Source organism: Orcinus orca, chromosome 5 (assembly GCF_937001465.1).
Source record: "Orcinus orca chromosome 5, mOrcOrc1.1, whole genome shotgun sequence".
NCBI lineage: Eukaryota > Metazoa > Chordata > Mammalia > Artiodactyla > Delphinidae > Orcinus > Orcinus orca.
Genome location: NC_064563.1, coordinates 130245992 through 130271896, shown reverse-complemented (window position 1 = coordinate 130271896; position 25905 = coordinate 130245992). Strand labels below are relative to the sequence as shown.

At 38.8% G+C, this 25905-nt stretch overlaps 1 protein-coding gene across 3 annotated transcripts in view; it reads right to left on the bottom strand.

Moving 5' to 3' along the window:
- Nucleotides 1-23390, bottom strand: part of JAM2 (junctional adhesion molecule 2) — a 67738-nt gene extending 44348 nt beyond the window's left edge. Inside the window, exon 1 of one of the 3 annotated variants that reach the window (XM_004264469.3) lies at nt 22915-23390. In XM_004264469.3, coding sequence (XP_004264517.1) covers nt 22915-23137 — 223 coding nt within the window. In that variant the 5' untranslated portion in view covers nt 23138-23390. The remainder of the gene's footprint in view (nt 1-22914) is intronic. The other 2 variants (XM_049710384.1, XM_049710385.1) reach the window with 2 other exon arrangements.
- Nucleotides 23391-25905: the final 2515 nt, after the last annotated feature.

The following is a 25905-nucleotide window of genomic DNA, read 5'->3' as shown; positions in this document are numbered from 1 at the left end:
AAAGTCTTCACCAGCCCCTTCTGTCCTTCTATACATACTCATCCATTCTCCTATATGACACAGCACTTTTTATGAGCCCTTATTTGTTTATTTTTACAAACTGTCTCTTACATATCTGATTCTTCCATTGGGTAGTGTTGGCACATGGTGATATTAGGAACTGTACCTGTATTGTGCTTAACACACAAAAGGAGATAATTAAATGTCTGTTGTAAACAAGACTGAACATGTTTTGTCTTCAAATCAGATGTATTATAAATTCTTTTGCAGTATTTTATATGTACTATAAACTATATATCTAATGTAGAACATATTTTAAATATACTATAAACTATATATATATATATATATTTTTAAATTTTATTTATTTATTTTTGGCTGCTTTGGGTCTTCATTGCTGAGTGCAGGCTTTCTCTAGTTGCGGTGAGCAGGGGCTACTCTTCATCGTGGTGCACGGGCTTCTCCTTCTTGTGGCTTCTCTTGTTGAGGAGCATGGGCTCTAGGCGCGTGGGCTTCAGTAGTTGTGGCACGTAGGCTTCAGTAGTTGTGGTTTCCAGGCTCTAGAGTGCAGGCTCAGTAGTTGTGGCGCACAGGCTTAGTTGTTCTGCAGCATGTGGGATCTTCCCAGACCAGGGTTTGAACCCGTGTCCCTTGCATTAGCAAGTGGATTCTTAACCACTGCGCCACCAGGGAAGTCTCTAAACTATATATTTTTTTAATCTAGCACAATACCTGACATACTAGACCAATGAATAAAACTAGCTGAATTAAAATAAAGTATTAAGCTTTAGTTATATTTTAACATTTCTTTGATTGTATTAAAGGTTTATAGCCTCTTTTTACAAAAATCTAAAATACTGACACTGCATAACTCTAAACTAGCAATACCTTCACTACATATAAAAGGAAAAAACTACTTTAGCATATTTTGGTGAAATGTGCATATATGCACACATGGTTTTCCTGCAGTGCATTCTGTAGTGTCATTATTTTTAACATTTTTCTCCCATTTCACTTTTTTTCTCATGTCAGCTAAAAATGGACCTTGGAAAGGGAAAAGTTGGCTCCCTAAAAATAGAATATATAATAAATTTCCTACCTTCAACTGCCACAAACTGAAGAATTTAGTGCAATGATGAAATACATGTAATTTACACTTATTTATTTTAACTCATTGGTTCTCAGCACTATCAGAATCTCTTTTCATAATAAATTTTTTTTTTTTTTTTTTTTTTTGCGGTACGCGGGCCTCTCACTGTTGTGGCCTCTCTCGTTGCAGAGCACAGGCTCTGGACGCGCAGGCTCAGTGGCCATGGCTCGCGGGCCCAGCCGCTCTGCCGCATGTGGGATCTTCCCGGACCGGGGCACGAACTCGTGTCCCCTGCATCGGCAGGCAGACTCTCAACCACTGCGCCACCAGGGAAGCCCCATAATAAATTTTTGATGCCTCTTTTATTATCCTTAAACAAAATTTATAGATAATTAACATTATATATTTATATTATATATACAGAATTTGGAAAACTAAATATAATATTTATAATAAATATAAATATATATTTATAATATATAATAAATATATTTATATATTATATAAATATAATATTTATATAAACTAATTATAAATATAATATTCCTTTAATATTAAGGAGAAATAAAAGGAAAACAATTTATAGTAACATAATATATATTTCAATTTATAAATGCTTGTACATGACTACACTAGAAGACACAGTGAAGAAGTCAGATATTAATCTACACTTATTGACAATAGCCAAGATATGCAAACTACTGTCGACGGGCAAATGCATAAAGAAGCTGAATAAATATTATTCAGCCATTAAAAAAGAGTGAAATTTTGCCACTTGCAGCAACATAAATGGACCTTATGCTATGTGAAATAAGTCAGAAAGAGAAAGACAAATACCATATGACCTCTCTTATATGTAGAATATTAAAAAAAAATAAAATTTCTTAAAAAGCTCATAAAACAGACTTCCCTGGTGGTCCAGTGGTTAAGACCCCATGCTTCCACGCAGGGGGTGCAGGTTTGATCCCTGGTGGTAGAACTAAGATCCCGCATGCCATGGTGTGCAGCCAAAAAAAAAAAAAGCTCATAAAAAATAATAATAACATTAAATTGGATTTAAGAGAAGTAAGAAAACCAGAAGCCATTCCAAATGGTACCGAAAAATAAAGAACCGGGTTACTGTAGACATTAGAATAGAAAATTGTATATTTAGATATATATTAAGGCTGTGCAATGCAACAACAAAAAAACTGTGTTCATAGGTAAAAAGTTTGCACTTATATGAACATGCAATGGAATCTGAGAAAGTCATGGAGGATGAAAGGTGAGGGACACAGGGAAATTATTTTGCAGCATGGCTTGGCACACAGATGTTTATCAGCCTGGTTCCTGCCCCACAAACCACCTATCACTGTGACAATTAAATAGGTCCTACAGAACTCCATGACACCCCCTGGGGCAGGAACACCGCTCCTGGGGCTAGTTCCCAATTGAATTCCTTGAACACACTCTGAGCTAACGGAAATTTGGAAGCTTTGTTTAATAAACTGAAAGTGTTCTCCACTTATACAGCTGATGTAACATAACCATAAAGTTAATTTTTCAAGAGTGAAACTTATAATCAGTATCATGATACACTGGTGGTACCTGTCCTCACAACAAAACTGCAAATGGGGTACTGGAGAGGATACAGGATTTATTCAAGACTTATTTTACACAGTTTGGAGGCTTTTCAATTTTGTTACTTTCTATCTTACCTCTTTCAACTTTGAATTACTCACTGCTCCAAATTGAAGCCCAATATAATTCTTCCTACTCACAATATGCTGTATTTCAAAGGATAACATTTTCAGCTACGAAAACTTTAACTAATTTTGATGAATTTAACTGGGATAATTGATGTCTCTTAAGTCTTCTTGTCTCTCAATAACAGAATGCCCAAAACTATTTTATTCTTTTTCAGGCATGTACTATCACCCTTTTAAATGATCTTTAAGATCTCCGATCCACATCTTCAATAAAAATCTTTGAAAAGGTAAGCATATTATGAAATCATAACCCAGTTTTCTCCACCTTCAAAGATATAACACAGGGCTTCCCTGGTGGCGCAGTGGTTAAGAATCTGCCTGCCAATGCAGGGGACACGGGTTCGAGCCCTGGTCCGGGAAGATCCCACGTGCCGCGGAGCAACTAAGTCTGTGCGCCACAACTACTGAGCCTGCGCTCTAGAGCCCATGAGCCACACCTACTGAAGCCCGCGTGCCTAGAGCCCGTGCTCTGCAACAAGAGAAGCCACCGCAATGAGAAGACCACGCTCCACAACGAAGAGTAGCCCCCCGCTCCCCGCAACTAGAGAAAGCCCGTGCACAGCAACAAAGACCCAACACAGCCAAAAATAAATAAAAATAAATTTATTAAAAAAAAGATACAACACAGAGACTCATATTAATTAAGCTATAAGTGCCCGAAGCCTAATTAGAAATCCTGGACTCAACATTCTGAAAGATCTTATAATATTAACTTTTAGAAAAAAGGCTAGAAATTAGGGGGACTTTTTCCATTTCCCTTTAAAATGATCTGTGATGCTCTTAGGTTGACTAAATTCGATAATAAATCCCTGATGATATTGAATATGCTCATTTTTGGATATTTTTCCCATTTACTTAAACAAGATTTTCAGATCATGAAATATTTATTGCAGGCTTATGGGTTACCCTTCGGGTTAATATTGCTCTGAATTCAATTTGAGTTGTGAACATGGAAGGCATTTATATATGTTGAGACAACCACAGTGCAAATATACGAAATATCAAAAAGTATTTATTAACTCATTAAGATATTTAAACCATGAACCACATTCCAAATAGAATAGTCAAATTATTTTCTTATTACGATAGAAACAATTAGTCATTTTTGCACTGCGCCTGCAGGCCACTGTGCTGATTCTAAATCTGTACCTAACAAGACGGAGGGAAGCTCCCTCTCTCCCTGCCTCGTGCATCATGTTGCTGAAGTGAACACCAGGAAAGATCATCTTCATTTCCCCCCGAATCTCCTCAGCCTTCTACCTTTCCTGATACTTTGTCACCCACAGAGGAAAAAAAATGAGATTTGGAGTCAGCAGTTCTAACTTCAAGTCCTGCCTCTAAGTACTGTATCCCTAAAGACATTCTAAGCCTCTGTTTCTCATTTATGAAACCGTGATAAAAATAGTTCTAGGTACCACAAAGGGATGTTAACACGACTTAAATACCATAATTCCAGTGAAAGTATTTTTTTAATCCTAGAGTTCTATTCAAATGCTAATTTTGTTCTTTCTTTACTTTTTAATCCCTCAGGTTGCCCGTTACTTCACTCTGATCTTTCCCCTTCTTCATCCTTCTTAGCCTCCAGATAACAACTGACTCGGCAAAATTCCTCCCCTCATCCATGACACTGTTCTTTCTGTTGCTTGCCTATTACTTCCCTGGGCACTTTTTCTTCATTGTCTCTGCTCCTTTACATTCTTTTTTTTTTTTTTTTTAACAACTTTATTGGAGTATAATTGCTTTACAATGGTGTGTTAGTTTCTGCTTTATAACAATGTGAATCAGTTATACATACACCTATGTTCCCATATCTCTTCTCTCTTGTGTCTCCCTCCCTCCCACCCTCCCTATCCCACACCTCTAGGTGGTCACAAAGCACCGAGCTGATCTCCCTGTGCTATGCGGCTGCTTCCCACTAGCTATCTATTTTACATTTGGTAGTGTATATATGTCCATGCCACTCTCTCACTTTGTCACAGCTTACCCTTCCCCCTCCCCATATCCTCAAGTCCATTCTCTAGTAGGTCTGTGTCTTTATTCCCATCTTACCCCTAGGCTCCTCATGACTTTTTTTTTTTTTTCTTAGATTCCATATATATGTGTTAGTGTATGGTATTTGTTTTTCTCTTTCTGACTTACTTCACTCTGTATGACAGACTCTAGGTCCATCCACCTCACTATAAATAACTCAATTTCGTTTCCTTCTATGGCTGAGTGATATTCCATTGTATATATGTGCCACATCTTCTTTATCCATTCATCCGATGATGGACACTTAGGTTGCTTCCACGTCCTGGCTATTGTAAATAGAGCTGCAGTGAACACTGTGGTACATGACTCTTTTGAATTATGGTTTTCTCAGGGTATATGACCAGTAGTGGGATTGCTGGGTCCTATGGTAGTTCTATTTGTAGTCACTTCTCACCCTCTTTCCAATAGTCTATACAGACATTTTTAGTTGGCTATTTTGTTGCCTCCCGAACTATAGACAATAATCACTCCTTTTCCATTTAAATACTATGATTTCTATGGTTCTTCATGTTTACAATACTTAGAAGTATTGTTCTGATTTCTTTGATGTCCCCTATATTTAATCAAGCACTAAGACTTACCAATTTCTATTTTAAATGTCTTCTGGATTTAACTCTTTTTAAACAATTTTTTTGACAGCTACTTTAATCTTGGACTCTATTACTTAATATCTGGGCTAAAGTTACCTTTTTCCTCCTGTCTATCCTACATGTAGGGGTCAAAATTATTGTTTACTTCAAATACCAATTTTCTGGCATATTGTTTCACTCATCAAAACTTCCAGCAACTTCCTGTTGCCTACTGCATCAAATAGAAACTAAACATAATATACATGAAGATATGAGCTCCATGAATACCAAGCCACTTTTGGAGTCCATGTCTTGCTTCTTTTCAAAACAAACTCTGTGTTTTAACCAATAAGAACTCTGAAAAAGGCAGTTTAGAATTAAAACATGTTCACAACTCCACATAATTTTATCATCACAGGCTAAGTATGGTACATTTCCCCCATTAAAAAATATAAAACATTAAATTATAAAGAACATTATCATCACTAAATCAAACCTCCTCCCTCATTTTACAAATAAGGAAAATAAGACCTGAATAAAATTAAGCCGTTTTCTAAAGCCATATCATTACTAAGAGCAGAACTGACACAATCTTAGTTCCTTGGATCCCAAGCTCCATTTTATTTACATCATACTTTTTGTTTCTTTGTGAACAAATGTGACATTTATGGTTTAAAATATAAGGAGGTTCTTTGAACCATCCAGTAGAGACATTTCACATGGATATTTAACCTATAAATTTGATAATGTATCACTGTCAAATATACATTAGAAATATAATTCATAAAATTAATTTAAAAAGTGAAGGTGATTCTGCCCATCATCCCAGTCAGTTTGAAAATGCCCCAGAGTCACCCTGTCAGGGAAAATGTAATGGATATTCCTTCAAGTAAAAGATGGGAATCCACTGTCCTCTGGGAAAAAAAACATTACTATTCTACACACTCATTGGTGAGGTAACTTAGCTTTATTAAAAAGTACCTCTGTGTCCCACTTCCAAAATTACTTGTCCTTTTTTTCCCTAATAATTAGAAAAATACATTTCTTCAGCTATTCTAGCCCATGTAATGCAAAAGGCTAGTTTTGACTGTTCTCATCATTCCTCAGCAGATTTGGGTGTCTCACTGCTAAACATATAAATAGTTGAATGTGTAAAATGGTACAGGCTAGAGAGATACGACTTGTTTGTTCAAATAATTAGGACTCTAAATATAAAATCGGTTAGAGGGTTGTGATGCAATCTTGCTTGCACTCTAAAACCAAGAAATAATAGAATGGAAGGTGAAGTGAAACTCTTTCCTCTATTAACATCTACATTCTCTTGCTCATGAATTCATGGCGCATTGGGGGAAAGTGTTGAAAATAGCTCCTGACATAAATGACTACACTGCTAGTGTGCATAAGCTGCTGACACAGGCTCTAGGTTGCTTCCAAACGCCTCTATTTCTTTCATTTTTTCCCCACAACCAGAGTCTTCTCTAGAGAATCTTTAGAGCTTTGGAGTCTTCAGGGTTCGAGGAACTATGGGAAATTAAATCATATAAAGAACTCATTTCGGGGACATCCATGGTGGCGCAGTGGTTAAGAATCCTCCTGCCAATGCAGTGTACACAGGTTTGATCCCTGGTCCTGGAAGATCCCACACGCCACGGAGCAACTAACCCTGTGAGCCACAACTACTGAGCCCACGTGCCACAACTAGAGAAAGCCTGCTCGCAGCAACAAAGACCCAATGCAGCCATAAATAAATAAATAAATAAATAAAAGAACTCATTTGGAACTTGACATTAAGTTATTAATGACAAGGGTTTGAACATTAAATATTTTAGAAAGTATGAGCAATTTTGAAAGAGTTGATAATGTCAAATGCTGGATATGCCCTTACCCTATAAGAAGGCTGCAAGTGTTCTCTTTTGTTGTTTAGAAGAGCCAGATGCTTGATAAGAAAGGCCTGATTGAGTCAGCCTGCATTAAATAAATGCAGGAGAAAAAATTTTAAATATTGAGGAATTTAATCAACTCACTTTTTACATTCATCTTTTCTTGCCATCAGTCTATGAATATGACATGCACTCATCTAATGGGTCCTTTCACATTTTAGGGAATAAAATATTAAAGTTCCTTTCAAAATAAATGAACCGAAAGATCCACACTACATCATGAAGAAAAACGGCTGTTATGCAGTGGATTTACTAACAGATTTTGCAGTGTAACCCAGGATCGTGAAGTTCCAGTTAGTGGCAGGGTGTTCATTTGTTTGTCTGAAGGCATTTTATTAGTATGAAAGAGACAAACTAGATTTAAAAGGGGGCTATTTAAACAGAATGTGGGTTTCTTATATTGACTACCTTGGCTAAGGTGTGGAGTTTAAGAAAACAGATAATTCAGATATCTTATGTACACTCACTTTGGTCTTTTTATTTTCTCTTTAAACCAGTAGACTCTAAGGTAGAATGTATAAGAAAACCCAGAGGGGTGAATAAAAATATTAGAATTTCTATATATTTGTCACATTCTTCTCTTTATTTGTATTTATGGGTTTAAGTAGTTTTTTACTTTGAAAAATTTCCAAATAGACATAAAAGTGGAGAGAACAGAACAATAACGCCCATATTTCATTATTTGGATTCAACAGTTATAAAGACTTTGCCACGTTTACTTCATCTACCCCTTTTTGTTGTTGAGGAATTTTCAAGCAAATCATATATATTAAATTTTTTTTCTTTATTAAATATTTAAGTAGGTATCAACTCAAATTGAAGACATATGTCTACAACTCCATTAGAACAACTAACAAAATTTAAAATACTTCCTTGGTATAACCTAATATCCAGCCCTAGTCCAATTTCCTTGATGTTTTATTTGAATCAGGATCCAAACCATGTCTCAACATTACATTTGCTTTGTAGGCTTTTTGTCTTGGTTTGTTCTAATCTAAAGCTAACCTGCTCTTTCCTCCCTTTTATTTTTTCCTTTCATGCCATTGACTTGTTGCAGAAACCTGGTCAGTTATTCTGTAGAAAAGCCCAGTTTCTGAGTTTGTGTGTGGCCTTGTGGGGTCATTTAATCTATGTATCTACTCTCCTTCAAAAAGAAGTTAGCTTGTCTAGAGGGTTGATTCAAGGAAAGGTCACTATTTTTTTTGAGGGATGGTCAAAAATACTACATAGGGAATGTTATATGCTTCCTATTATATCACTGAATGTTTGGTTGTGCCACTTTTAATGATGTTAAGACTAAATAGTGGTTTCAGGTGATAAAGAGACTGATCCCTCCATTGTAAAGTTTCCCATCAACACTTTTTCTGTTTTTACCCATTAATAATCATATCCTAAGCCAATTACAAGTTTCAGGATAATAATAATTAGATTCTATTTTTTTCTATTATCTTTGCGCATTTATTAGCTTGAATTCTATAAAGAAGAACTTTTCCTTGTCAATTAAGGATGTGGTTACATATGCAAACATAAAGGAAAGCAGGACAAAGCCTTATTATTGACTGCCAAATATCAGAGTAAGAAGAAACTGACTTAGTTCAGATGGTGACCAAAGCGTGGTAACTGTGTCTTTTTTTTTTTTTCTAATTGACTTTCTCTCTCTTTTTGGTATCTGCATAATTAATACATTAAAAAATATATTCAACATCTTTAAATCAATTGCATTCAATATTTAAAAAAAATTTTTTGATTCTCAAATTGCCTCTAATTTGGCCAAAGGGAACCCTTTTATGTTGATTCCTGTGTCTTTTAGACACAACCTCAGTAGCTCTGAGAGTTCTAACTTGCTTTCTGGTGCAACAAAATGTCCCACACTCATATATGCCCCACTCTAAACATGGAATCAGATGCTCCTCCAAAGATCCCGAGTCACTGCTAGTGTGGAATGGTATCTAGATCACAGTCTGTTTGTGATCATTTTTATGGGGTTGTAGAATAGATTATATTATTATTCCCAACTACTCATTCCCTTCCCACTTATTATCGCATGATTTCCAGGGCATCCTGGCAGGCAGAATACACTCCCCTACCCCAGTTCCAGGTCTGGCCATGTGACGTGCTTTGACCAGTGGACATCCATCATGTTAAGTGGATGCTTTTCAGAGCTGTTGCATGATTTAGCTCTGCCTCCTGCCTTTGCCCTTGGCCACAAGGACTGTCTCTCCCAAATAGGGGCAGCTCTTTCAGCCTGGGGCCAGGAATGAGACATGTAAAGCAGAGATTTTGCAGCTGACCTGGAGCCACCAAAATTGAAAAGCAGCAAAAATGATGCATATAGTTGCAAACTACTGAGATTTGGGTGGGTTTTGTTACTTCATAAGAGCTGACTGATACAGGTTGTGATTTCATCTAGGCCTTTTTAGTAGACAGACACAGAAAATGTGTCGTTCTTTCCTTTTTTTTTTGTCTTTTTCTTTCATTTTTTAAAATTTAAATATAGTTGATTTATAATGTTAGTTTCAGGTATACAGCAAGGTGATTCAGTTACTGTATATATATACATATATATGTTTATGTATATATATATTCTTTTTCAGATTCTTGCATCTGAAAAAAGCATCATGAGTTCATAGTGATTTTTCAAATCAAATATACCATTATAGGGCTTTAACTTACCTTTTTAAAAAACATTATACATGTATCTCTTTTTTCCTACAATGAAAATCTTTATCTTTCGATGTCGATATAATTACTGATTTGAATTGTCCTGTAATACAAAGTAGTTTCAAAAGAACAAAACCACTATTTTAAATTACTTTAGTTTACAAAGTATTTGTAGCTTTATTCATCCCTAAAGTATATCCTACTATTCAGGGGAATATTATTTTCTAAGCTCAGACTGGAGCTTCTTTCCTCTATGTGGTTATATCACTGATTTGATATACAGTAGGTTCATCTCTTTCCATCTGTTTTGAATGTTCACAGATGGATGCTTTAATGAATTTTATCTTTTAAATAAAACCTTTAAGTTTTCAAAATCAAATCTATGTAATAAGTTATTAAGAGAAATCTGTTCTATTCCTGTCTCTTCTACCCATTGTGAATAGTTTTCATTTAACTGCCCAGCATTTCTTTCTTACGAAAAGTGTAGCATGTGAAGCTATGCAGTTCTGTACCTTGCTTTTTTCACTTACTGTATCCATACATGGAGACTGCCCTCATTCCTTTTCATGACTACATTGCACACCATTTTATTTATTCAGCCAACCCCCTACTGATGGCTATTTGATTGTTTTCAGTCTTTTTTTAATAAATAATTTTGAAATAAATAATATTATGCATGAATCATATCCTGTTTTATACAGCTCTGGAACAAGCTCCCAGTAGTGGGGTGGATGAGTCAAAGGGTAGATATGTAATTCTTCTACACATTGCTGAATTGCACTCCAGAGCAGACACCTCATTACACTGCCCATCAAGAGTGTGTGAAAGTGCCTATTTCCATACAACCTCAGTAAAGGAACATGCAGATGAGTTATATGTCTTTGCTAATCTGGTAGACAAGAGATGCAGTCTTTGTGAAGGTTTAATAATTTACATTTCAAGTTATGTTGAGCAGAGCTTCATACTTATCAGTTTTTTTTTTTTTTTTTGGCTGCGCAGCTTGTGGGATCTTAGTTCCCTGACCAGGGATTGAACCCGGGAGCCTTGGCAGTGAAAGCAAGGAGTCCTATCACTAGACAGCCAGTGAATTCCAAAGAGCTTCATACTTGAAGAATCATTTGAATTTTTCTTCTGGGAACTCTCTGGGGTTTGCTTGTGTGTGTGTGTGTGTGTGTGTGTGTGTGTGTGTGTGTGTGTGTTGGCATGCCCATGTGCCATTTTTCTATTTTGTTCTTTATATTTTTATTCTCTTTCCATTTTTATGGGCTCTTTGTTATATCAGTGATAATACTCTTTGGTTGAGGATTAAACTACAAATATATTTTCCCAATTAGACATTTATCTTTTGATGTGTGTATAGTGTTTTATTTTTTTCATGCAGATGCTCTTTGGATATATAGTCCAATTCATAGAAGAACGTACCATGCTTTGTTCTGTTTTGTTTTGTTTGTTTTGTTTTGTTTGTGGGCAATGGTCTTATTTATTTGCTTACTTACTTACATTTAGATCTCTGATTCATTTGGACTTTATCCCTATGTACACTATCAGGTTCAGATCCAATTTACCTTAAATCACTGCACAACTGTTTTAACAACATTTAATAAGAATTCTCAATGGTTTGAGATGCTACCATTTTATATGTGGATAAATAGATAGATAGATAAATACAGACATATAGAAAGGTAGGTTTAGATAGATAGATCTCTATTTTTATCCCTATCTATCCTAAATTTATAAATGAACTTGCGCCAATTTCTGGACTTTATATTCTGTTCCATCGGTCTGTCAGTCTCTTCATGTACCAGTCCCACAGTGTTTTAATTACAGAGCCTTTATCAAACTCTGTAATATAGGGCTACCACCACTTCATTTCTGCCCAAAGGTATTGGTGTTTGCATCTAATATAATACTTATTTTATGTATATTTTATAATTAATGTAATATATTGATACAAAAATACATGTATATAATTTATAACCAAAAACTTACATTGGGGCATACGCTCTTTAAAAAAAAAAAAAGTAGAATATGGAATCAAAAACAAAAGTTTGAGGGCTTCCCTGGTGGCGCAGTGGTTGAGAGTCCGCCTGCCGATGCAGGGGACACAGGTTCGTGCCCCGGTCCGGGAAGATCCCACATGCCGCGGAGTGGCTGGGCCCATGAGCCATGGCTGCTGAGCCTGCACGTCCGGAGCCTGTGCTCCGCAACGGGAGAGGCCACAACAGTGAGAGGCCCGCGTACCGCAAAAAAAAAAAAAAAAAAAAAGAAGAGGTAAGGGATTTTGGACTTAGACCTTCAGAGAGGACTTGCGTTTGGCAACATGGAGAACATTTGAACAAGGAGAACAATGACAGTAGAAGAGATGGAGGCTGGGAGGAGAAACATTGTATCTAGATAAAATGCCATAGAGGTTCACTCCCTTACACACACACACACACACACACACGCGGCACAAACACAAAAGAACCTGACTTCTTCTGGGACCAAAAGCATTATATGGCGTCATAGTACAATGATACCATAGCTCCAATCAGTTTATGTAAAACTTTTACATATTTTATGGCAGAGCACACTGTGTTTAGATTATTGGATTAAATAATAATAACCAGTAATTAAATTATTGGATTGAATAGATCAGTGTTTATTTACACCTGAGTCATTGTTTATTTCATATGTCCATTCTACTTTTGATTAGAATCCACTCCTATTTTAAAGTGACTCTAGAGCATTTTTCTAAACATAAACACAATTCTCTCTTTTCAAATTTAGCACTTTCCCAGTAGCTCAACGTGTTCCAATTTTATTCATGGTCATTACTTCTTTCCTCTCCTTTAAAAATAGCAACAGCTTTCACTTGTCTGTAAATCCTAGCTGGTGCTGCTGTCTCTGTCCTCTCTGGCCCTTACTCTCTTCTCCTTTGGATTTTTTCACTGGGTCTCAGTTGGAATTTTTCTCTTTCTAGTTTTGATCACTGGTTTGGGAGTTTATTTCCCTCTGTTTTGTTATAGCACTTGGTTTCACTACGTATATTTAGTGGTTTTAACTAGAAGATCGTCCCTACTGCATCTTGGCATAGGGTTTTAAAAAGGCCTCTTCAAGATGTTATCATGAGTCCTGTTTGGTGACCCAGCTTTGGGTTGTGGCTTTAGTTACTGGTAAAAATAGATACTTTGTAGGAAAGCACAGAATATTATACACAATATGATTTGATCTGTTGGAAGGTGCAGAACATTAAGCACAGTAATTTTTATTTTTAAAGAAACTATACAGGTATGCTCATATATGCTGGAACTACATTCCCCGCCCCACGATTTTTCTGGAATCACATGCAAGAAACTTAAGAGTGGGCTACTTCATTGATGAGGAAGTAGAGAAAAGGGAACCCTTATACACTATTGGTAGGAATGTAAATTGATGCAAGCACTGTGAAAAACAGCATGCGGGTTCCTCAAAAAACTAAAAACAGAGCTACCATGTGATGCAGCAATTCCATTTCAGGGCATATATCTGAAGAAAACAAAAACACTAATTCAAAAAGATACATGCACCCCGATGTTCATAGCAGCATTATTTACAGTAGCCAAGATATAGAAGCAACCTAAGTGTCTATCAACAGATGAATGGATAAAGAAGATGTCTCATACACACACACACACACACACACACACACACACAAACACAATGCAATATTACTCAGCCATAAAAAGAGAATGAAAATTTGTCATTTGCAACAACATGGGTGGACTTGGAGGGTATTATGCTTAGTGAAATAAATCAGAGAAAGACAAATACTGTATAATATCACTTATATGTGGAATCTAAAAAATAAAACAAACTAGTGAATATAACAAAAAGGAAACAGACTCACAGGTATAGAGAATGAACTAGTGGTTACGAGCGGAGGGAGTGAGGGAAAGGGACAACATAGGGGTAGGAGATTAAGAGGTACAACCTACTATGCATACGATAAACAAGCTACAAGGATATATTGTACAGCACAGGGAATATAACCAATATTGTATAATAACTATAAACGGAGTATAACCTTTAAAAATTGTGAATGTCGTATATCTGAAACTTATATAATATTGTACATCAACTATACCTCAATTAAACAATCAGATTAAAAGAGTGGGAGTGGAATAAAAATCAGGAGGACTGTAAAGGAGACAGTTCTCATTTGATAACTTTTCTGTGATGTTCAAATTCACCATATACATAAATTATGCTAGTTGAACATGTAAGTAGATGCATTTAACAGTGATCTATCTTTGTCTTTGATCACGTCCATCATAAAGTATTGAGCAAGTTTTCATAGTGTGAGAAAAGCTAAAACTGAAAACAGCAGGTGACTCTTTTCACAAGATGTGAGCCAGCAAACCGGAAACACCTTGCATAAAGGAGAGAGATCAGCTAGGCTTCTTCACTCTGTACAAATATAAAGACAAATTTGTCCCAAAATGTCCCTGTGAGGCACTTTGAAGACTAAAACAAAATAGAAAATCCAACGAAACAAATAAAATCTTGAGTCCAATGACATGAGAGAGAGAGAAAGACAAGACTCTTTAGTTAAGGACTAAAACTCATGTCAGTTATGCTCACGAGGATGCTTGCTCAGGGCTTTTGGAGCCCAGACAGTGGAAAGCTAAGAGAGTAGCTCTTTTTCTTTTTTAAATCATTCAAGAGCACTTTATTTACTCACATAGAGTCCCCTCTTGTACGTTTCCCCACTTCCAGTTTCTAGAAGGAAATATTTGACATTTTTCTCCACAAAGTTTCTTTCCCAGTGGGCTGTTAGCAATGTCAACAACAGCAGTAGGAGATCCTTTGAAGACCTGGAGAACGCAGTTGAACAGGCATGAATGACCCGTTTACTTAGAGTAAAATGAAGTGTTTACCTCTATTTTCAACAGTTTTAGAGAATTTCTGGGAGGAAAATTATGGTTTAATCAGTACTCGTCGAATTCTGTCCTTTAGAACATTATACAGTTCTGTGGTTGTACTTCGGGAACCGTTCAAAATTGTTTCCGAAGAATATATTTTTTAAATTATTATTTTTTTATTGAAGTATAGTTGACTTACAATGTTGTGTTAGTTTCAGGTATACAACAAAGTATATATATATATATATATATATATATTCTTTTTCAGATTCTTTTCCATTATAGGTTATTATAAGATATTGAATATAGTTTCCTGTGCTACATGGTAGGTCCTTGTTGTTTATCTATTTTATATATAGTAGTGTGAATCTATTAATCCCAAACTCCTAATTTATCCCTCCCCGCCCTTCCTGTTTAGTAACCATAAGTTTGTTTTCTATGTCTGTAAGTCTATTTCTGTTTTGGAAGTAAGTTCATTTTAGATTCCACATATAAGTGATATTATATGCTATTTATATTTCTCTGTCTGACTTACTGCATTATTTCATTCTTTTTATGGCTGAGTAATATTCCACTGTGTATATTTACCACATCTTCTTTATCTATTCATCTGTCAATGGACATTTAGGTTGCTTCCATGTCTTGGCTATTGTAAATAGAGCTTCAAAGAACACTGGGGTGCCTGTGTCTTTTCAAATTAGAGTTTTTGTCTTTTCCGGATCTGTGCCCAGGAATGGGATTGCTGGATCATATGGTAAGTCTATTTTTAGTTTTTTAAGGAACCTCCATACTGCTTCCATAGTGACTGCACCAATTTACATTCCCATCAACAGTGTAGGAGGGTTCCCTTTAAGAGAGCAGTTCCTGACCTACTTCACAGGACTAGGTCCAGGACAGTGTTCTGCTTCTCTCCTCATAAAACATAAGAACAATTCAAACTGCAGAACACTGCTGACCCACTCATTGGTTTGAAGATCCTCAGTAGGGTTCTGTGGGCCTGTCAGCAGGCATTCATTTGAGCACACACATCCTCTCTCTCTCTCTCTCTCTCTCTCTCTCATGCACACACTCATACCCTTAGTAATATAGAAGGCCACTCTTATTCCCATCACAGCTAATCAAGTCACCCTCCAAAGGGTGGCAACTTGATGAAACTCTAAAAACACTTAAAACAATACTGATGGAAGACAAACTCAGGTATTGGAAAAGAGAACAACACTGAAAGAAGAGAAATAGTAACCCAAAGAGCTACTGTTTTACATTTATATGCTGGGAGCTGAACAGAAAGTTGGAAACACCTCCAGTATACATGATTTTTAAAAAAAAATCCTTAAAAACCAAAGAACAATTTTTCTCAAATCCCTGATTAATTAACTACATTTCAAATAATAAAACAATTTTCTGTGGGTATATGTATATGTTTAATGATATACGTTTGTGTATGTATATATTTCAGTAAACTATATAAAAGACATACTTAGGAAGTAATTGCCTGGACCCCTCCAATCACTGGTCTCCCCACTTCCAACTTCCCACCTACCCATTCTGCCCATTCTCTATCCTCCATCCACTGGGTTCTCTTTTTGAAATGCAAATCTGACGGATATTCAGTGTTTAAAAGCCTTCAATGGCTTCTCCTTACTTTAGGATAAATTCAAAATCCTAACTGTGTCTCACAAAGCCCTCCACCGTCTGGCTGCTGCCTCTCACCCTCCCCTGCTCTCCATACTCTGGCCTTAAAGAACTTATTTTATTCCTTCACCCTCTTCCTGAACGCTCTCCCCCAGGGACATCTGTGCATGCTGTTGGCACCATCAGAAATGGTCTCCCTCATCTTCTTTACCTGGTTATGAGTATAATCTTTTCATAGATAGAGATGTATGTGTGTGTATTTTGTAATAAAACTTAAAAAAACACATTCTAAAAAAATTCTTTTTTTAACATTTTAAAGTTTTTAATCTAACATTTTAGTTATTTTATTTTACTTTTTGGCCATGCTGCGCGGCTTGTGGAATCTTAATTCCCGACCAGGGATTGAACCAGTGCCCACTGCAGTGGAAGCATGGAGTCCTAACCATTAGACCGCCAGGGAATTCCCTAAAATAAACTCTTAAAATAATAAAAGTAAATAAAACAGGCGTTTAAACTAGTACAGTACTTATGAAACAGCCTATTCTTTGTCTATGACTCTCAAAAATGTCAGAAATCCATTATAAGTGATAATATGAATGTTTAACTTCATTGCCCCCAAATTTTAACAATAATAACAGTAACAGTTTTTTAAATGCTTTATACATGTGAACACATTTCTTTCTCCCTAAACCTCTATGAGGTAAGTACTGTTATTGGAATTGTCACCATTACAGATGGGTCAACTAACCCACACAAAAGTCAAATAACTTGTACAAAGTCACAGAGCTAGTAAGTGAGCAGAGTTCAGCATCAGAGTACGTCCTCTTTACCACTACACTATGGCATCTGAAATACAGCTCAAAAAATGCAAATCTATAACACTATGAAGTATAATTTAAAGGGAAGAGTTATGGTTGCTCCATAGGCTCTAGAATGTTCTTGGCCACAACACCGATTACACACATCCTAATTTTGGTTCCTGTGGTAGGCAAAATAATCCCCCCCCCCCACCGGCAAGGTGTCCACATCTTAATTCCAGGAACCTATAAATATGTTACCTTACATGGTAAATAGGAAATAAGGTTGTAGATGGAATTAAAGTCGCTAACCAGCTGATCTTGAGATGAGTAGATTATTCTGGATTACCCAGGTGGGCCTGATGTAATTTTAAGGGTCCTTGTAAGTGGAAGAGGGAGGCAGAAGAGAGAGAACCAGAGATATGGCAGCCTGGCATCGCTGGCTTTGCATCTGGAGGAATGGGGCCATGGCTGGCCTCTAGAAGCTGGAAAACACATAGAAACAGATTCTCCCCTAGACCCTCCAGAAGGAACCCTGCCCTTCCCATACCTCGATTTTAGCCCAGTGAGACCTATTTCACACTTCTGACCTCTAGAAATTTAAGATAATAAATTTGCGCGGCATTAAATTTATCGTAATTTGTTACTGTGACAATAGGAAACTAATACAGTTGGGCTTTTTTTCCCTGAGTTCTGACCTCAGTAACACCTTCCAAGAAAGTAGTGCCCAGTTTTAAGTTTTCTTTTTCTTCTTTTGCCAAAGAAAGCACTTGACCCAGATTCTGACTCACCCTCATCTTCCTCAAAACGTCAATCTGGGAGGGCTTCCCTGGTGGTGCAGTGGTTAAGAATCCGCCTGCCAGTGCAGGGGGCAGGGGTTCGAGCCCTGGTCCGGGAAAATCCCACATGCCGCGGAGCAACTAAGCCCGTGCGACACAACTACTGAGCCTGCGCTCTAGAGCCCACGAGCCACAACTACTGAGCCCACGAGCCACAACTACTGAGCCCACGTGCCACAACTACTGAAGCCTGCGTGCGTAGAGGCCGTGCTCCGCAACAAGAGAAGCCACTGCAGTGAAAAGCCCGCGCGCCGCAACAAGGAGTAGCCCCTGCTGGCTGCAACCAGAGAAAGCCCACGCACAGCAACGAAGACCCATCCAAAAATAAAATAAAATAAATAAATTTATTTTTAAAAAAACATCAATCTGGCAATACAGGTAGCCTGTAGTATCGGCTCAGCAGTGGTGTCACTACATTGTTATGGGATGTAAAGAAATGTTATTTTAAACAATGGCTTTTACAGATTTCTGCTGGTCTGACTTTAACAAACACAGTGGCTCTTGCCTCTATGGTCTAATACATCTTCTCCACCAAAGAGGCCCACTGGAGGAAGACAGTGTGATAGAAACCATGGGCAGAGCAAATGTGTGTAAATACACATGGGCTTCTCTCATTGAACTGCTCATGTGGAGGGGTAAATGAGTGTCCTCAGCCATAGGGAACTCACTGTTCTCTTTATGCGATATTTTTGCTTTTGACATCTTCCTTTTTAATGTCATGTCTGTTACTGTCTTAAAATGATTATCAGGTCTACCAGCAAGCACAATTTGACCTTTGCATTCATCTTGACTATGTCAAGATGGAACCAGTTCTCTTCAGCTAGTTGATTATGATGCTTTGCTCTTAACAATGTTGACAGAGGGCAGAATTTTCCTGGCACCGGTTTCCTGGAGTGCTGTTTTGGGTCAATTCCATCATAAAGGCAGAACCTTGTAATTTTGCAGAAGATCCAAACCTCTCTCTGCCTCCACGGTCCTTGTCAGTTGATGAGAGATTACAAACTCAGGCCAAGTTGCCTGGCTTGGGTTCCAGTCTAGATCTGAGGACAAGCTGCCACCAGATGTGTATTGCCAAGAACAGCACACTGCTCTCATTCACATTCAACTCCTTTTATGGCATCTCACCTACGCAGAATAAGTTAGGGCTTCATGATTTATAATACAATCATTAACTCTATCCATACATTTCTTCCACCCACTCCACCTTATCCCCTTCCCCTTCGACAGGTGTATATTTACCCGTACTATTAACCAAGCACTTTGCTCAGCACTGGACATACAGTAGTGAGCAAACATCAAGAAATTTCTTCCCACATGGAGCTTCTATTTTAGTGGGAAAGAAAAATATAATTCAACTAAACACACAAATAAATGTCCATCTATCAACAGGTACACTGAAATCATAATTTAAGTAACAACAACAAAAAGCAATCCTCCTGACTACCAAAAAGAAACAAAGAATATTGACAGATAGAAGTAAAAGGAAAGAATGGGAATGAGCATGATATTATACATATTAGGATTGAGACAAAAGAGTGGTACAGTCGTATTTGGGATGAATATCAAGAAGATGAGTATATAATTAGAGCATAAGGAATCCACTGTCTTTTCTTGAATGAAGATGATAAAAAGAGTTAAGTGTTCAGAAAAAAGAGAGTGAAGGCCAGCTATCTATGCAACAAAGTCTCTGATCTTCAAATCCCAGTGCCACCTCTTTCCAGCCTAGATAAGTGAGCCCAGACAAGTAACTTAGCTTTCCTGAGCCTTAGGGTCCCTACCTGTAAGTTGAAGATATGTTCTATCTCATGCATTTGTTGAGAACTTAAAAAGAGAAAACATACAGGAAAGTCCTAGGAACGGTGTGATCCATAGGTAAGCCTTCAGTACAGTTTTTGGATCTGAATGTGAAACCTGAGTGGATAAATCAAAAACAGGATGGTGGGGTGAAACTTAGCCTCGAAGAACATTCTTGTTTTTTCAACAACACCCTAAAAGCAATGAATGTACCTAGTGCCCAGATCTTGGTTTCTAATACCATTCTCCAATCAAAGGAACCAGGGCTCCTTGGAGCAGTGGCTGATTCTGGAACTGGAGCAGAAAATATACAGGATCAGCCTGGAGCATTTTGTGGGACCAGAAAGTAAGGAAGTGCCAAAAACAAACAAACACACACACATATATACACAATGATGGGGGGATGTCAAAGGGACACAGGAACCAATTTTAAGAACTCCCAATGGCCAAAGCTGACAATCTAAAATAAATAAAATAGTATTGGACTGTTATCCAAAGTGCAAAATAAATATTGATGAGCTTATACTGACATAAAAAAAATAGATGAATGAATGAATGAATGAATGGAGTGGGGGGAGAGACATCTCTCAAGCAGAGAAATTCCAAGTAATTTATGGAGCTACTCCACTCTCAAGGAGGTGGAGTATAACTCTTCTTCCTTAAGTGTGGGTTGTACATAGTGATTTCCTTCCAAAAAATACAGTATGGAAAGTGGGGGGGAAGGTAACCCATGGAGATACCTGGCATACACTACCCGACCAGGTGATAAAGGTTAACATCAACAGTGATAAGTCATGGTCACAGTATGTACCCTTGATATGATGTGATGAAAATGATACTTCACCTCGGAGATCGCCCTCCAAAAAAAACCACAAACCCAGTCTAGTCATGAGAAAAATATCAGAGAAATACCAATTGAGGGACATTCTACAAAATATTTTGCCAATACGCCTCAAACCTGCCAAGGTAATAACAAAACAAGGGAAGTCTGAGAAACTGTCACAGCTAAGAGGAGCCTAAGGATACATACAGGATTACTAAATGTACTGTGGTGTCCTGGATGGGATCCTGGAGCAGAAAAGAACATCAGGGAAGAATGAAGGAAATCTGAAAAAAGTATGGACTTCAGTTAATAATAATGTACCAGTATTGGTTCCTTAATTGTGACAAATGTATCACACTAATGTAAAATATTAATAATAGGGGAAAGTGGGTGTGGTGTATATGGGAACTCTCTATACCATCTTTGTAATTTTTCTTTAAGTCTAAACTGTTATAAAATTTAAAAAAAATTTAAAAAGCAAATAAAACATTCTTGCAATACCAGACCTTTTGGCATCCCAGGAACAATACAGAAAAGATCCCTGCACACTTCCAAATTAATCCCCTGTAGGAGTCAGGGTTAGGAGGGCCAAAGTGCTAGCTTTACCCAAAGCTTGAAAAAGCGCTTATTCTGCCTATTCATCTAAGCCTGTGTTTGCCTCTGGGTTATTCTTGGCTACAGTTTCAAACTTAGGGTGTATTGTTTCTATTTTGATTACTGTGTAGGAATACCAGAGTAAAATAATTTTCTCTGTTTTTAATTAGTGATAATTCTACACTAAAGTCAGTCCTTTTTGTTTCAAATTTAAGACTGTCAGTGAAATACATAACTTTTCCAGTAGTTTTGTTACAATTCCTCCAGTCTGCCTCTTTGTTGCCTTTCGGCTTTAGTGATTTTTTTGTCTGTGTGTTCAACATGATACCAATTGATATGTCAAAATTGCATAATGGTTTTTATTGTGAAGCCTTGACTTCTTGGTTTGATTTCCTATAATATAGGTCAGCACATGCCCCCTTCGCTGAGACAACTTGCACCTTCTTTCCCCACTCAGGGACAAAAACTCACACCACGTTGAGCTGAGCAATACTCAGGCAATGAGAGCTCGAGAAAGAGTCATTGTTTTATGCTATTAGACACGCAACCTGCAGGTTATTTTAAGTATTATATTACCAGAACTTGAATAGCAACAACAATAATGCATTCTATTAAAAATAAATAAAAGGAAAGTAAAAAGAAAAAAAGGAAAAACAAAAGAAAAAGGAAAACTTCGTTTCTTAAGTGTGCTAAAGATCTATTGTAATCTCCTCCATTTTTTTCTAAAAAGTTAACACGAGAAAAACAAAATAATAGGAAACATTCCCAGGATTTTAAATCTTATGAGCCCAGAATCCGTGAAAATCCTGTTTACAACCATCCCGTGAAGTTGGCTTTGGGACGTCTCCCGCTACTGCATCAGAGCTTCTGTATCTTTCTAACAATCCCGTTGACGTACCCTGAGGACACAGCAGCTGGCTGGAGCGCCCAGACCAGACTCCTCTAACTGAATGTAGATGTGCAGGTGGAGAGGATACAAGTAATTCTGGCTCAGCAGCCAGGAATTCCCTCCCACCACGCGTCCCAAAAGTGCACTGCACATTAGCGGCACAACTGGGACCCTCAAAAGCCATGACAATTCTAATAGTGCCCCCTGCTCTAGTGCTAAGCGTGTGGCCGGCGCCTGCCTCCGAATGATGCCATCTTGGGATCTTAGCATCTTCTAAGGAGTTAGTGAGTTTTGCATTCTATTCACGTTTCCGTGTCTTTGAAAACTCAACCCAACTTTGCAAGATGAGAACCTGCTGGTGTGGACCCTTAAGTTTCTCTAACTAGAACTGACAAAATCAGATGCGATTTACACTAAACTGAAGACCTCCGGCCCCCAGCCGTAGACGGCACCCCCGAATTCTGGGCTCGCTGGGTGTCAAGTCAGCTGCCCCGCGGCAGACCTTCCGTCCGGGACCCCAGAGAAAGCCCTCCGCCAGCGCCGAGCGTAGTAGGGGCTGGAGGTTTGGGGGAGCTGGTCTCAGCAGGAGTGGGTGGGAGGGTGGCGGTACCCCCAGCAACTTACAGTCCAGGGCGACCACCAGGTAGCGCAGCAGCAACAGGAGGAGGCGGTGGCGGCTCCTCCTCGCCATCTTCGCGGGGTCGGGAGCTGCCGACTCCTCGGAAGCCGAGGGTCCCGGCGGCGGGAGCGCGGAAGCGCGGGAGGCAGCCCGGGGGGGCACTGAACTTCTCGGGGCGGGAGCAGAGACACTCTTGCATGGGAGGGGAGGGGCGGGGCCTGATGGCATGTCAGTTTCCCCCTTCCAGGGGCGTCTTCTTAACCGGCTGCCTAGAGGCGGGTCTGGCCTAACCGGGGACTTGGGGGGGTCTGGATAGTTCTTTTTTTTTCGGGGGGGGCGTGTGGGGAGGTTGGGACGGGGCGGGCCGAGGAAGCCGGACGAGCTGTCGGCTGGGTCCTAATGAGGGGGCCGGAGGAGGCGACGGGCGGAAGGGAAGCCCTGGCGGGGCGGGCGGCCCCCGCCCCCGCGCCGCCGGGATTGATCGGCTTTGTGTCTGGTCCGGCGCGGGGCTGCCAGCTGTCCCCCAGGGCGAGGAGCCCGGGCGCGGGAGGCGCTGGCCGCAGGGCTTGGGGGTGGGGCGCGGAGGAGGGGGGACTGAGCCTGCCTTGCTCCGACTCCTCTCTTCCCCTCCTTGGCACAAAACTTCTCTGGGGGTTTTCAGCCTAAGGGTGGAGATCTTTGGAAAATTTCTGGCCAACCCGCGAACCTGCGGGGTAGGCGCTCCGGGGAGATGGGGTTCGCCGGCTCCGCCTTGGAGGCGAAGGGGGGAAAAAAAGCAATCAAGACTCGAGCTGGAAGGCAGGACTCAGATTTTAGCAATCGCCTTGGCCTCTTCTCGGTGTAAGCTTTCTGCTTCTTTGGAGAGTTGAGGTGTGTTTTGTGTTCTTTGCTTTTCACGTGTCAGAGTTACAAGTTCATCTAACGGTGTGAAATATTTATTATGTTTCTTTCCAGTTATATAACTGCCGCCTGTGGAGTTTTCCACATGTTAAAACTCTACAGCTGCCCTTTGTCAGGTTTATTTTTGGTCTACAGTGCTTTTAAAAGCGAAACCCATTATGAATGCTCTGTTGCAGTGCTTTAAAATTGACCCGCACTTACAGTGCACACAGTGCAAGGGCTAAACAGGCAATTTTTATATTTACTCCTAGGGACCGAAAATGTCCGCTGCATTCAACAGTACTGACAGGTCTGGAAAAAGACCATTCCCAAGAGAAGAAATAGTTACACTTTTTTTTTTTTTAACGTACAATAATGGTTAAAGTTCTGTGTAGAAGACAGTTGATTTAGTGGTGTGCACACGAAGAATTTAGTTAGCTCAGTGGACAAAGGCAACCAGAGTTCAGATATGCAGAGCTGTGAGGAATGAGCATCCCTGCTGTTTCCTTGGTGACAGTGATGGAAGCTTAATGCCCATGGCGGGAGAGGGACAGAGGACCCAGAAAGGAAAGTCAAAATGGCAAAAATGTGAGAGCTATACTCTAGTCAAGCAAGGAGAAAGGATACAGATTCAACAACAGGCTTAACGCCAGTTTTTCTGGGCAGTAACAAGAAAGATTTAATGCTTTACAAGAAGAGTTGTTGGCACCCTCTTTTCTCATTCTTGCCCCAACTATCTGCCTCTTTTGCTCCTTGCTAAAGATACACACACACAAAAGGGGTACTTTTTAAAAAAAATTCTGTGACACCCTATGTGAATAACTGATTCACTCAGTTATCTGTCCCCCAGTCAAGGCATTTGTCAAATAGCTACAATATGCGGCTGCTGGAGGACAATGATGAATAAGATCAAGACTTTGCTGCTAAGGAGCTCACAGTCTTGAGGAAAGAGAGAATGAGTCCCACCTGGAAAGGCCTCAAATACCACGTCATAAGTGTTACGGGAGGACAGAAAATAATACGTTTTTTATTGAGTGCATTCTCAGCAGTGGAGTCTGAATACTGCAATATCTAATCCTCCAACAACTCTGTTAGAGAGAAAATATTATCATTCCCACTCTACAGATGAGATAACCAGGCAGAGAGATGCTAAACAGCTTGTTCAAGATCAAAGGTCAAGGCTAAGGGGAGGTTCCTATGTTGGGGATGCATGCAGGACGTATAACCTACACACATCCTCCCATACACTCTTTATCGGCATGGAAAGTTGGGGCAACTTTTGAAAGGAAGGAAATAAGGGAAGGACATTCTAGGCAGAGCAAAGAGCAGGCTCAAAATCTGAGAGATCTAAAAATTATGTCTTGTTTAGGAAAAGCAAGTTTCTACAGTGCTAGAGTAGAACATGTGGAATGGGGGCAGGGGAGGTAGCAGAAACTGAAAAGACGTTTCGATTATGAGTGTCATTCAATGTCATACTATAGACTCTAGACCTTATCCTGTAGGTAAAGAGCTTTTGGAAAGCACTAGGGTAGGATATAAAATAATCCACAGTAGAACTGCTCTGTCCATTATGGTAGCCTCTAGATTCATGTGGCTATATAAATTTCAATTCCATTAAATTTAAAATACAATTCTCCGGTCATACTTGTCACGTTTGAAGTTCTCAATAGCCACATTGAGTAGTGTCTGTCCTCCTGGACAATGCAGATATGTAGCATTGCCATCATTCCAGAAAGTTCTATAAGACATTGTTGCCTTAGAATGATGATTCATATGGAAATGTAGAGAATGGTTTAGAGATAAGAGAATCAGAATGTTAGACAAGTCTGAAAACCATTGCAGTGTTCTGAGAAAGAGATGAGGCATGAAGTAAATGGTCACAGTAAGTGAAGAGGCAGGTAGATTCCAATGGTATTCCACAGCAGGACTGTGTCATCTATCTAGATGATTGTGTCAGCTATGGAGGTGAGAAAGCGGGGGAGTTGTAGTAATGGAGATTTCTAGCCTGGGTGGCTATATGTGGTTATAGATAGCATCATTACATGAAAACGAAACATAGGCGGCATACATAGTTCCAAAAGGATTGGGTTGAGTTGACTAAGGGTTATCTAGTGAGA